The 12,820-nt window shown below is 46.0% G+C and overlaps 1 protein-coding gene across 3 annotated transcripts in view; it reads left to right on the top strand.

Annotated features, from left to right (window-relative positions):
- Positions 1 to 11,365, top strand: part of LOC134219222 (uncharacterized) — a 60,882-nt gene extending 49,517 nt beyond the window's left edge. Inside the window, exon 4 of one of the 3 annotated variants that reach the window (XM_062697922.1) lies at positions 11,155 to 11,365. In XM_062697922.1, the coding sequence (XP_062553906.1) occupies positions 11,155 to 11,157 (3 nt within the window). In that variant the 3' untranslated portion in view covers positions 11,158 to 11,365. Of the gene's footprint in view, positions 1 to 10,446; positions 11,100 to 11,151 lie in introns of those variants that run through there. The other 2 variants (XM_062697921.1, XM_062697919.1) reach the window with 2 other exon arrangements.
- Positions 11,366 to 12,820: the final 1,455 nt, after the last annotated feature.

Below are 12,820 nucleotides of genomic sequence, written 5' to 3'. Positions count from 1 at the left end.
AAATTATTCCTCGTTTAAATGAACACGTTTGCCCGGTATAAGGCAGAGGAGATGATGCCTTCTTTAAATGGACTCGTTTGCCCAATATAAGGGAGACAGAGGAGATAATGCCTTCTTTAAATGGACACGTTTGCCCGGTATAAGGCAGACAGAGAAGATGATGCCTTCTTTATATGGATGCGTTTGTCCGGTATAAGGCAAACAGAGGAGATGATGCCTTCTTTAAATGGACGGGTTTGCCCAGTATGAAGGAACAAAGAGGAAATTATTCCTTGTTTAAATGAACACGTTTGCCCGGTATAAGGCAGACAGAGTAGATGATGCCTTCTTTAAATAGACGCGTTTGCCCGGTATAAGACAGACAGAGGAGGAGATGCCTTCTTTAAATGGACGGGTTTGCCCGGTATACGGCAAACAGAGGAGATGATACCACCTTTTAATGAACGTGCTTATACCTCGATAAGGCACATAGAGGAAATACTTCCTTTTTAAAAGAAACGTCTGCTCGATAGAAGGCGAAACGAGATGATGCCTTCTTTAAGTCAACGTAACTTCCCGAAGACAAACAGGATCTCCCTCTCTCTCATACACAAACTCTCACTCACTCACTTCCTCTGTCTCACTAATTATTACTCATTCACCCACTCTCATTCATTCACCCACTTATACTCACTTATTCACTCTTACTCACTCATCCACTTTTACTCATTTATTTACTCTCAATCGTTCGCTCTCTCTTTCTCGGTCACTCTTACTCACTCACTCTTACTCGTTTACTCTTACTCGCTCACTCACTAACTCTTACTCGCTCACTCACACACTCACTCTTACTCACTCACTAAATCACTCACTCACTCTTACTCACCCATTCACCCCCTAGTCAATTTTGAGATCTAGACCACGCTTCATCCAGAATCCGTTGCTTTTACTACAGCGACCAAGGAACAACTTCTACCTTGTTGCCCTAGTAGCCATGCTGACGTGGACTGCAATTGCCTCCAACTCTCTGCATTGTGCATGGAAACGTACTGCATAATCTCCCCCTGCCATTCAGGAATCTTGAAGAGGGCCATACGAAGTGGAACGGGATCTTACGGAGTAAGAATACTTAGTTCCATACTGCATTAAAACAGTTTCAGTTCCAATTATTGTTCATTCATATGAAATTTGTTTGAGAAACATTTTTTTCATTGAAATGAAGTATTAACTTGAAATAATGACTAATTCGGGGTACTGGCTCATTCTGGGAATTCCTCCAGGAGGAACTTCCGGAGGAATTCCTCCAGGAGGAACTTCCGGAGGAATTCCTCCAGGAGGAACTTCGGGAGGAATTCCTCCAGGAGGAACTTCCGGAGGAATTCCTGGAGGAACCTTCGGAGGAATTTCTGGAGGAACTTCTGGAGGATTTTCTCGAGGAACTTCCAGAAAAATTCTCGGAGGAACTTCAGGAGGAATTGCTGGAGGAACTTTCGGAGGAATTCCTGAAGGAACTAACAGAGGAATTCCTGAAGGAACTACCGGTGGAATTCCTGAAGGAACTACCGGTGGAATTCCTGGAGGAACTTCCGGAGGAGTTCCTGGAGGAGTTCCTGGAGGAATTCCTGCAGGAACTTCTGGAGGAATTCCTGGAGGAACTTCCGGAGGAATTCCTGGAGGAACTTCCGGAGGAATTCCTGGAGGAACTTCCGGAGGAATTCCTGGAGGAACATCCAAAGGAATACTTAGTGGAACTTCCGGAGGAATTCCTAGAGGAACTTCCGGAGGAATTCCTAGAGGAACTTCCGGAGGAATTCCTAGAGGAACTTCCGGAGGAATTCCTAGAGGAACTTCCGGAGGAATTCCTAGAGGAACTTCCGGAGGAATTCCTAGAGGAACTTCCGGAGGGGCTCCACCCCAGTACCCCGAATCCCAGTACCCCGAATGCCATTACCCCGAAGGCCACTACCCCGAATGGGACAGTGCCCCGAAAGTCATTACCCCGAATGGGATACTACCCCGAAATCCATTACCCCGAAAGGCAATTACCCCGAAAACATTTAGAATCTATCTACTTACTTATTGGTATTATATCCCCACACTGGGACAGAGCCGCCTCGCAGCTTAGTGTTCATTAAGCACTTCCACAGTTATTAACTGCGAGGTTTCTAAGCCAGGTTACCATTTTGCCTTCGTATATCATGAGGCTAGCACGATGATACTTTTATGCCCAGGGAAGTCGAGACAATTTCCAATCCGAAAATTGTCTAGACCGGCACCGGGAATCGAACCCAGCCACCCTCAGCATGGTCTTGCTTAGTAGCCGCGCGTCTTACCACACGGCTAAGGAGGGCCCCTTAGAATCTATAGTACTCTATTATTATGTTTAACACCAACAGATATCTATGAATCGCAACAGTTTTTAACCAACCAGTTTAACCAACGGTTTTGATTTTTCTTCTAATTAGCTTTCCTGTCATTATGACCTGAAAAAGTACTACAGTCGGGATTCGCTGGTTGGGATCTTAATACTTGGGTCCCTTTTTAGTTGGGCCTCCGCTGGTTGGGCCATGACCCAACTAAAAATCAACCGTACGTCAAAATTCAATGTAAACACGGAAAACGGGATTGGGCGTCACTGGACATCATTTGTGATGTTCAACTCGAAATACACGTGTTCAAATGGCTGTCAGTTGGCCCAACTAAAAAACCAAATTCGTTAGTTGGGCCGAGGTCGTGGCCCAACCAGCGAATCGCGACTGTATTCTACGAAATGGAATAAGAGATCCTTTTTTTTTTCAACAGAACGCGTTTTCCCGGTATAAGGCAAACAGAGGAGATGATGCCTTGTTTTAATGAACGAGTTTGCCCGGCATACAGGGTAAATATGATCTTTTTTTTAATAAACGCGTTTGCCCGGTATAAGGCAGAAAGGGGAGATGATGAGTGATGACTTCTTTAAATGGACGTGTTTGCCCGGTATAAGGCAGACAGAGGAGATGATGCCTTATTTAAATGGACGGGGTTGCCCGGTATAAGGCACACCGAGGAAATAATGCCTTGTTTAAATGAACGCGTTTGCCTGGTATAAGACAGACAGAGGAGATGACGCCATCTTTAAATGGACGGGTTTGCCCAGTATAAGGCACACAGAGGAAATTATTCCTCGTTTAAATGAACACGTTTGCCCGGTATAAGGCAGAGGAGATGATGCCTTCTTTAAATGGACTCGTTTGCCCGGTATAAGGCAGACAGAGGAGATGATGCCTTCTTTAAATGGACACGTTTGCCCGGTATAAGGCAGACAGAGAAGATGATGCCTTCTTTATATGGATGCGTTTGTCCGGTATAAGGCAAACAGAGGAGATGATGCCTTCTTTAAATGGACGGGTTTGCCCAGTATAAAGGAACAAAGAGGAAATTATTCCTTGTTTAAATGAACACGTTTGCCCGGTATAAGGCAGACAGAGTAGATGATGCCTTCTTTAAATAGACGCGTTTGCCCGGTATAAGACAGACAGAGGAGGAGATGCCTTCTTTAAATGGACGGGTTTGCCCGGTATACGGCAAACAGAGGAGATGATACCACCTTTTAATGAACGTGCTTATACCTCGATAAGGCACATAGAGGAAATACTTCCTTTTTAAAAGAAACGTCTGCTCGATAGAAGGCGAAACGAGATGATGCCTTCTTTAAGTCAACGTAACTTCCCGAATACAAACAGGATCTCCCTCTCTCTCACTCTCATACACAAACTCTCACTCACTCACTTCCTCTGTCTCACTAATTATTACTCATTCACCCACTCTCATTCATTCACCCACTTATACTCACTTATTCACTCTTACTCACTCATCCACTTTTACTCATTTATTTACTCTCAATCGTTCGCTCTCTCTTTCTCGGTCACTCTTACTCACTCACTCTTACTCGTTTACTCTTACTCGCTCACTCACTAACTCTTACTCGATCACTCACACACTCACTCTTACTCACTCACTAAATCACTCACTCACTCTTACTCACCCATTCACCCCTAGTCAATTTTGAGATCTAGACCACGCTTCATCCAGAATCCGTAGCTTTTACTACAGCGACCAAGGAACAACTTCTACCTTGTTGCCCTAGTAGCCATGCTGACATGGACTGCAATTGCCTCCAACTCTCTGCATTGTGCATGAAAACGTACTGCATAATCTCCCCCTGCCATTCAGAAATCTTGAAGAGGGCCATACGAAGTGGAACGGGATCTTACGGAGTAAGAATACTTAGTTCCATACTGCATTAAAACAGTTTCAGTTCCAATTATTGTTCATTCATATGAAATTTGTTTGAGAAACATTTTTTTCATTGAAATGAAGTATTAACTTGAAATAATGACTAATTCGGGGTACTGGCTCATTCGGGGTAGTGTCTCATTAGGGGTAATGGCATTCAGGGTAGTGACTCATTCGGGGTTGTGGCGTTCGGGGTAGTGGCCTTCGGGGTAATGGCATTATGGGTAATGGAATTATGGGTAGTGTTGTAGAGTCTCCGGAGGAATTCCTAGAGGAACTTCCGGAGGAATTCCTGTGAGGAACTTCCGGAGGAATTCCTTTGAGAAACTTCCCAAGGAATCGCGTTGAGGAACTTCCGGAGGAATTTTTAAAAGAACTTCTGGAGGAATTCTTGGAGGAACTTCTGGAGAAATTCTTGGAGGAACTTCCGGAGGAATTCCTGGAGGAACTTCCGGAGGAATTCCTGGAGGAACTTCCGGAGGAATTCCTGGAGGAACTTCCGGAGGAATTCCTGGAGGAACTTCCGGAGGAATTCCTGGAGGAACTTCCGGAGGAATTCCTGGAGGAACTTCCGGAGGAATTCCTGGAGGAACTTCCGGAGGAATTCCTGGAGGAACTTCCGGAGGAATTCCTGGAGGAACTTCCGGAGGAATTCCTGGAGGAACTTCCGGAGGAATTCCTGGAGGAACTTCCGGAGGAATTCCTGGAGGAACTTCCGGAGGAATTCCTGGAGGAACTTCCGGAGGAATTCCTGGAGGAACTTCCGGAGGAATTCCTGGAGGAACTTCCGGAGGAATTCCTGGAGGAACTTCCGGAGGAATTCCTGGAGGAACTTCCGGAGGAACTTCCGGAGGAATTCCTGAAGGAACTTCCGGAGGAATTCCTGGAGGAACTTCCGGAGGAATTCCTGGAGGAACTTCCGGAGGAATTCCTGGAGGAACGTCCGGAGGAATTCCTAGAGGAACTTCCGGAGGAATTCCTGGAGGAACTTCTTGAGGAATTCCTGGAGGAACTTCCGGAGGAATTCCTGGAGGAACTTCCGGAGGAATTCCTGGAGGAACTTCCGGAGGAATTCCTGGAGGAACTTCCGGAGGAATTCCTGGAGGAACTTCCGGAGGAATTCCTGGAGGAACTTCCGGAGGAATTCCTGGAGGAACTTCCGGAGGAATTCCTGGAGGAACTTCCGGAGGAATTCCTGGAGGAACTTCCGGAGGAATTCCTGGAGGAACTTCCGGAGGAATTCCTGGAGGAACTTCCGGAGGAATTCCTGGAGGAACTTCCGGAGGAATTCCTGGAGGAACTTCCGGAGGAATTCCTGGAGGAACTTCCGGAGGAATTCCTGGAGGAACTTCCGGAGGAATTCCTGGAGGAACTTCCGGAGGAATTCCTGGAGGAACTTCGGAGGAATTCCTGGAGGAACTTCGGAGGAATTCCTGGAGGAACTTCGGAGGAATTCCTGGAGGAACTTCCGGAGGAATTCCTGGAGGAACTTCCGGAGGAATTCCTGGAGGAACTTCCGGAGGAATTCCTGGAGGAACTTCCGGAGGAATTCCTGGAGGAACTTCTTGAGGAATTCCTGGAGGAACTTCCGGAGGAATTCCTGGAGGAACTTCCGGAGGAATTCCTGGAGGAACTTCCGGAGGAATTCACTCATCCACTTTTACTCATTTATTTACTCTCAATCGTTCGCTCTCTCTTTCTCGGTCACTCTTACTCACTCACTCTTACTCGTTTACTCTTACTCGCTCACTCACTAACTCTTACTCGCTCACTCACACACTCACTCTTACTCACTCACTTAATCCATCACTCACCCATTCACCCCTAGTCAATTTTGAGATCTAGACCACGCTTCATCCAGAATGCGTAGCTTTTACTACAGCGACCAAGGAACAACTTCTACCTTGTTGCCCCAGTAGCCATGCAGACGTGGACTGCAATTGCCTCCAACTCTCTGAATTGTGCATGGAAACGTACTGCATAATCTCCCCCTGCCATTCAGGAATCTTGAAGAGGGCCATACGAAGTGGAACGGGATCTTACGGAGTAAGAATACTTAGTTCCATACTGCATTAAAACAGTTTCAGTTCCAATTATTGTTCATTCATATGAAATTTGTTTGAGAAACATTTTTTTCATTGAAATGAAGTATTAACTTGAAATAATGACTAATTCGGGGTACTGGCTCATTCGGGGTAGTGTCTCATTAGGGGTAATGGCATTCAGGGTAGTGACTCATTCGGGGTTGTGGCGTTCGGGGTAGTGGCCTTCGGGGTAATGGCATTATGAGTAATGGAATTATGGGTAGTGTTGTAGAGTCTCCGGAGGAATTCCTAGAGGAACTTCCGGAGGAATTCCTGGAGGAACTTCCGGAGGAATTCCTGGAGGAACTTCCGGAGGAATTCCTGGAGGAACTTCCGGAGGAATTCCTGGAGGAACTTCCGGAGGAATTCCTGGAGGAACTTCTGGAGAAATTCTTGGAGGAACTTCCGGAGGAATTCCTGGAGGAACTTCCGGAGGAATTCCTGGAGGAACTTCCGGAGGAATTCCTGGAGGAACTTCCGGAGGAATTCCTGGAGGAACTTCCGGAGGAATTCCTGGAGGAACTTCCGGAGGAATTCCTGGAGGAACTTCCGGAGGAACTTCCGGAGGAATTCCTGGAGGAATTCCTGGAGGAACTTCCGGAGGAATTCCTGGAGGAACTTCCGGAGGAATTCCTGGAGGAACTTCCGAAGGTGTTTCTAGAGAAACTTCCGGAGGAATTCCTGGAGGAACTTCTTGAGGAATTCCTGGAGGAACTTCCGGAGGAATTCCTGGAGGAACTTCCGGAGGAATTCCTGGAGGAACTTCCGGAGGAATTCCTGGAGGAACTTCCGGAGGAATTCCTGGAGGAACTTCCGGAGGAATTCGTGGAGGAACTTCCGGAGGAATTCCTGGAGGAACTTCCGGAGGAATTCCTGGAGGAACTTCCGGAGGAATTCCTGGAGGAACTTCCGGAGGAATTCCTGGAGGAACTTCCGGAGGAATTCCTGGAGGAACTTCCGGAGGAATTCTTGGAGGAACTTCCGGAGGAATTCCTGGAGGAACTTCGGAGGAATTCCAGGAGGAACTTCCGGAGGAATTCCTGGAGGAACTTCCGGAGGAATTCCTGGAGGAACTTCCGGAGGAATTCCTGGAGGAACTTCCGGAGGAATTCCTGGAGGAACTTCCGGAGGAATTCCTGGAGGAACTTCCGGAGGAATTCCTGGAGGAACTTCCGGAGGAATTCCTGGAGGAACTTCCGGAGGAATTCCTGGAGGAACTTCCGGAGGAATTCCTGGAGGAACTTCCGGAGGAATTCCTGGAGGAACTTCCGGAGGAATTCCTGGAGGAACTTCCGGAGGAATTCCTGGAGGAACTTCCGGAGGAATTCCTGGAGGAACTTCTGGAGGAATTCCTGGAGGAACTTCCGGAGGAATTCCTGGAGGAACTTCCGGAGGAATTCCTGGAGGAACTTCCGGAGGAATTCCTGGAGGAACTTCCGGAGGAATTCTTGGAGGAACTTCCGGAGGAATTCCTGGAGGAACTTCCGGAGGAATTCCTGGAGGAACTTCCGGAGGAATTCCTGGAGGAACTTCCGGAGGAATTCCTGGAGGAACTTCCGGAGGAATTCCTGGAGGAACTTCCGGAGGAATTCCTGGAGGAACTTCCGGAGGAATTCCTGGAGGAACTTCCGGAGGAATTCCTGGAGGAACTTCCGGAGGAATTCCTGGAGGAACTTCCGGAGGAATTCCTGGAGGAACTTCCGGAGGAATTCCTGGAGGAACTTCCGGAGGAATACCGGGAGGAACTCCCGGAGGAATTCCTGGAGGAACTTGCGGAGGAATTCCTGGAGGAACTTCCGGAGGAATTCCGGGGGGAACTTCGGGGGAATTCCTGGAGGAACTTCCGGAGGAATTCCTGGAGGAACTTCCGGAGGAATTCCTGGAGGAACTTCCGGAGGAATTCCTGGAGGAACTTCCGGAGGAATTCCTAGAAGAACGTCCGCATGTATTCCTGGAGGAACTTTCGGAGGAATTCCTGGAGGAACTTCCGGAGGAATTCCTGGAGGAACTTCCGGAGGAATTCCTGGAGGAACTTCCGGAGGAATTCCTGGAGGAACTTCCGGAGGAATTCCTGGAGGAACTTCCGGAGGAATTCCTGGAGGAACTTCCTGGAGGAACTTCCGGAGGAATTCCTGGAGGAATTCCTGGAGGAACTTCCGGAGGAATTCCTGGAGGAACTTCCGGAGGAATTCCTGGAGGAACTTCCGGAGGAATTCCTGGAGGAACTTCCGGAGGAATTCCTGGAGGAACTTCCGGAGGAATTCCTGGAGGAACTTCCGGAGGAATTCCTGGAGGAACTTCCGGAGGAATTCCTGGAGGAACTTCCGGAGGAATTCCTGGAGGAACTTCCTGGAGGAACTTCCTGGAGGAATTCCTGGAGGAACTTCCGGAGGAATTCCTGGAGGAACTTCCGGAGGAATTCCTGGAGGAACTTCCGGAGGAATTCCTGGAGGAACTTCCGGAGGAATTCCTGGAGGAACTTCCGGAGGAATTCCTGGAGGAACTTCCGGAGGAATTCCTGGAGGAACTCTCGGAGGAATTCCTGGAGGAACTTCCGGAGGAATTCCTAGAGGAACTTCCGGAGGAATTCCTGGAGGAACTTCCGGAGGAATTCCTGGAGGAACTTCCGGAGGAATTCCTGGAGGAACTTCCGGAGGAATTCCTGGAGGAACTTCCGGAGGAATTCCTGGAGGAACTTCCGGAGGAATTCCTGGAGGAACTTCCGGAGGAATTCCTGGAGGAACTTCCGGAGGAATTCCTGGAGGAACTTCCGGAGGAATTCCTGGAGGAACTTCCGGAGGAATTCCTGGAGGAACTTCCGGAGGAATTCCTGAAGGAACTTCCGGAGGAATTCCTGGAGGAACTTCCGGAGGAATTTCTGGAGGAACTTCCGGAGGAATTCGTAGAGGAACTTCCGGAGGAATTCCTAGAGGAACTTCCGGAGGAATTCCTAGAGGAACTTCCAGAGGAATTCCTGGAGGAACTTCCGGAGGAGTTCCTAGAGAAACTTCCGGAGAAATTCTTGGAGGAACTTCCGGAGGAATTCGTGGAGGAACTTCCGGAGGAATTCGTGGAGAAACTTCCGGAGGAATTCGTGGAGAAACTTCCGGAGGAATTCCTGGAGGAACTTCCGGAGGAATTCCTGGAGGAACTTCCGGAGGAATTCCTGGAGGAACTTCCGGAGGAATTCCTGGAGGAACTTCCGGAGGAATTCCTGGAGGAACTTCCGGAGGAATTCCTGGAGGAACTTCCGGAGGAATTCCTGGAGGAACTTCCGGAGGAATTCCTGGAGGAACTTCTTGAGGAATTCCTGCGGATGAGTGTCATTTTGGCACGAAGTCGAAAAAAAATGGATTTTTTTTTGTTAATAACAATTATTGAGCACAAACAAAAAAAAATCGTACAAATCAAATACTGCTTTAAATGTGGAACTGTTCAATATCAAATTTAGTCTTTAAAATGTTACCCACTTCATTATTATTTTTGTGAAAACAAGTAAAAACAAACCGAAAATTATCATTCCATAGAAACTTTATCTACCCAACTGAACTAAAAAGTTTTCAATGGTTTCACGATAACCTTGTTTATAATTCTCTGTTCATGTGTCATTTTGCAATTTGTACCAACTATACTCAGGTATATTTTTTTTCCTAATAAATATTATCTACCTACTTGCATTAAAAAGAACGGGGGAAACATTTTCAAATCATGAGTTTGTTTTCGGCTTTAACGCTACAACGGGTACATTGTAGAATTCAGGTGGATCTAAATATCCACATGTTTTTCTAGTACACCAACTTTAAATGATAAGAAAATTATTTTGAGCTTTTTAGTGGAATGTTTTCACCTGTCATAAGACGAGTTTATACAATCCCATTGAATTCCACCACTTAATTGTATCTTGACAGATACGTATTTCGACATCAAAAGTAAGGCCGTCTTCAGTGTCTCGTACTCGACAAGTCGAGTCAAGTACGAGACACTGAAGACGGCCTTACTTTTGAGGTCGAAATACGTATCTGTCAAGATACAATTAAGTGGTGGAATTCAATGGGATTGTATAAACTCGTCTTATGACAGGCAACTTTAAATGTTTCTTTCTTTTCAGGTCAAATTGCAGGTACTCATGAACAGCAGAAAGAATCATCAAGATCTTATCGTATTGTTAGATTTTGTAATATTTTAATAGTAATCAATTGCCAAGATCCGATCAATCCTAAAAAAATGGATGACTATTGTAAAGAAACATATCGGCGATATATTAAATTGTATGATTGGTATAAAATTCCAGCAACAGTGCATAAAGTACTCGCTCACGCTGGAAGCATAATAATCCATTCACCGGCTCCTCTTGGCATGTTAGCTGAAGAAGCAGCAGAATGCCAACATAAACTATTAAAAAATGTCGTACCCATCATGCTAGGAAAAGGTCACGAGTTGATAATCTACATGACGTCTTTATTCGAGCTATGAACTCATCTGATCCTTTGATAAGTTCAATAAATCTAGGTAGCAGAATGCGAAAAAAAGTATCACATGAATATCCAGATGTTGTAAAATCACTTTTAAGTATTCGAAGATCTTTACAGCTCTGAAAATGTAAACAGTGAAGGCAATGCACTAGACGAATTAATGGATGATGATTTTGCTCTCGATGAAAATGTAGAAAATGAGTAGAATTGCTTGTCAATTTGATTTAGTTTTAAGAAAAAGTTAATAATTAAAATTTATTATGACAATTTATCAATAAAAATTAGGTTTTATTTTGTACAAAGCAATGAAATTTATTTCTTATTTTTGTGATTTTTTGCAGCAGTGAACACGCATGTTGACAAAAAGAAGCGACTAAATTGATGCCGTATTTCTTTGTTTCGCGAGGAGATAAATATATATTCAATGAGATGGAGATCGGAACAGCTCGTTTATATTCATCCCTGCAGTATGAAAAATGGAGACAAATCATCAACTTTGTTAAAGATGTTGATATATGTTCAGTAAAAATAACGGAAACATATTAAAAAATAATCCTTTCGACTAGTTTGATTGATTTATTTGTACGGAAAAAAATATTTCCATGAGGGGGGGGGAGCAGATAACTTTGTGTGGGGGGAGGGGGAGGTTCGGAAGACAAATAATTCTTCACCAAAATACCTGATTGATAAAAGAATACTCTTATACGACATAGCTAAAAAAATGGGGAAGGGGTCAAATCTTGGTTAGGGGGGGGGGGGGAGCCTTCCACCTCCACTTCTCCTGTTTAATCTTATACATAGCAACCTTATTCTAGTTTTAATTTGCATTTGAACTGCCCCTAAAATTAAAAACAATCGTTCAAGTTTATTGTTTAGGAATACGTAGCTCATTACTGGGTTAAATACTAGATACACCTTCCGGATGCGATGAAAATGCATAAATATGATTAATTATATATATATATATATTTTTTGTTTTTTTTTTTTTTTATCTTTATTATCGAGACTTTCAGCCCGAGGCTGGCTCGTCTCGTTGGGAAAGAGGAGTAATTACATTTTGGTTTATTATTCTAGTGCTGGGATTGGACCAGATGGGTTCCGTCGTAAATTTGTTATTCTAGAGGGGGGGTGGCCCATTTAGGTGCCGAAAAAGAAAAAGTTGAAATATATGTTTGGTGCATGTTCCGTTGTTCGTTGTCCGTTGGGTTTGGGAGAGGGTCGTTCTGGGTTCCGTGGAAGGTTTTGTATTCCGTTTATCCAAAGGGGTTCCGTGTTCATTGCTGGGTCTTCGTTGTGTTTTGGGTGATGGGGGGTTTGTTGGTTAAATTGCGTCAAAGATGTTGCAGTCTTTCAAAAAGTTGATCAGCAGTCTTTCGCTGACAGTGTCGTTCTTTAGGGCTGTGTACGCGTTGTCGATGTTGTTCGCTCTTCTTGCCTCCTCGTATATAGGGCAAGAGTTGAGGATGTGGCTGATGGTTAGCCTGCAGCGGCATGTTGTGCATCGGCGATGATATTCCGTCGCTCCCAAGTTATGGGTAAGGTTTGTGTGTCCCGTGCGTAGGCGGGTCAACACTACTTGCTCTCGCCGGTTGGGGAGGTCTTCACCAGGAAGCGTTGAATTTTTAACCATGCGGCAGACGTTCCACTGCCTCCTCCAGTCGTTTGCCCATGCCGAGTTGATTTGGTGTTTGATCCATGTCTTGACGTCGTCAGCTGGGACGCTACGACGGAGGAAGGGGCCTCGTTCTGCCGATGTGCGCTAGGGTGTCAGCGCTCTCGTTCCCCGGATGCCGGATTGGCTGGGGACTCACATCAAAGTGATGCCGTCATGCAGTACTTGTTGGGTTGCCTGGATAAAGGGGTGACGATTGGTTGCAGATACTAGGGCCGCGAGCACGCTTGCCGAGTCGGTGACGATGAGTATCGGACCGCTACTCGGCAGGGGCGCTGCCTGGAAGACGACCGCAGCTTCCGCCGAAAATAAGGAGCACATGTCCGGTAGTCGATGAG

This window comes from Armigeres subalbatus, chromosome 3 (genome assembly GCF_024139115.2).
Source record: "Armigeres subalbatus isolate Guangzhou_Male chromosome 3, GZ_Asu_2, whole genome shotgun sequence".
Taxonomy (NCBI): domain Eukaryota; kingdom Metazoa; phylum Arthropoda; class Insecta; order Diptera; family Culicidae; genus Armigeres; species Armigeres subalbatus.
Note: the sequence above shows the minus strand (reverse complement) of the source record. Positions and strands in the feature narration are given on the sequence as shown.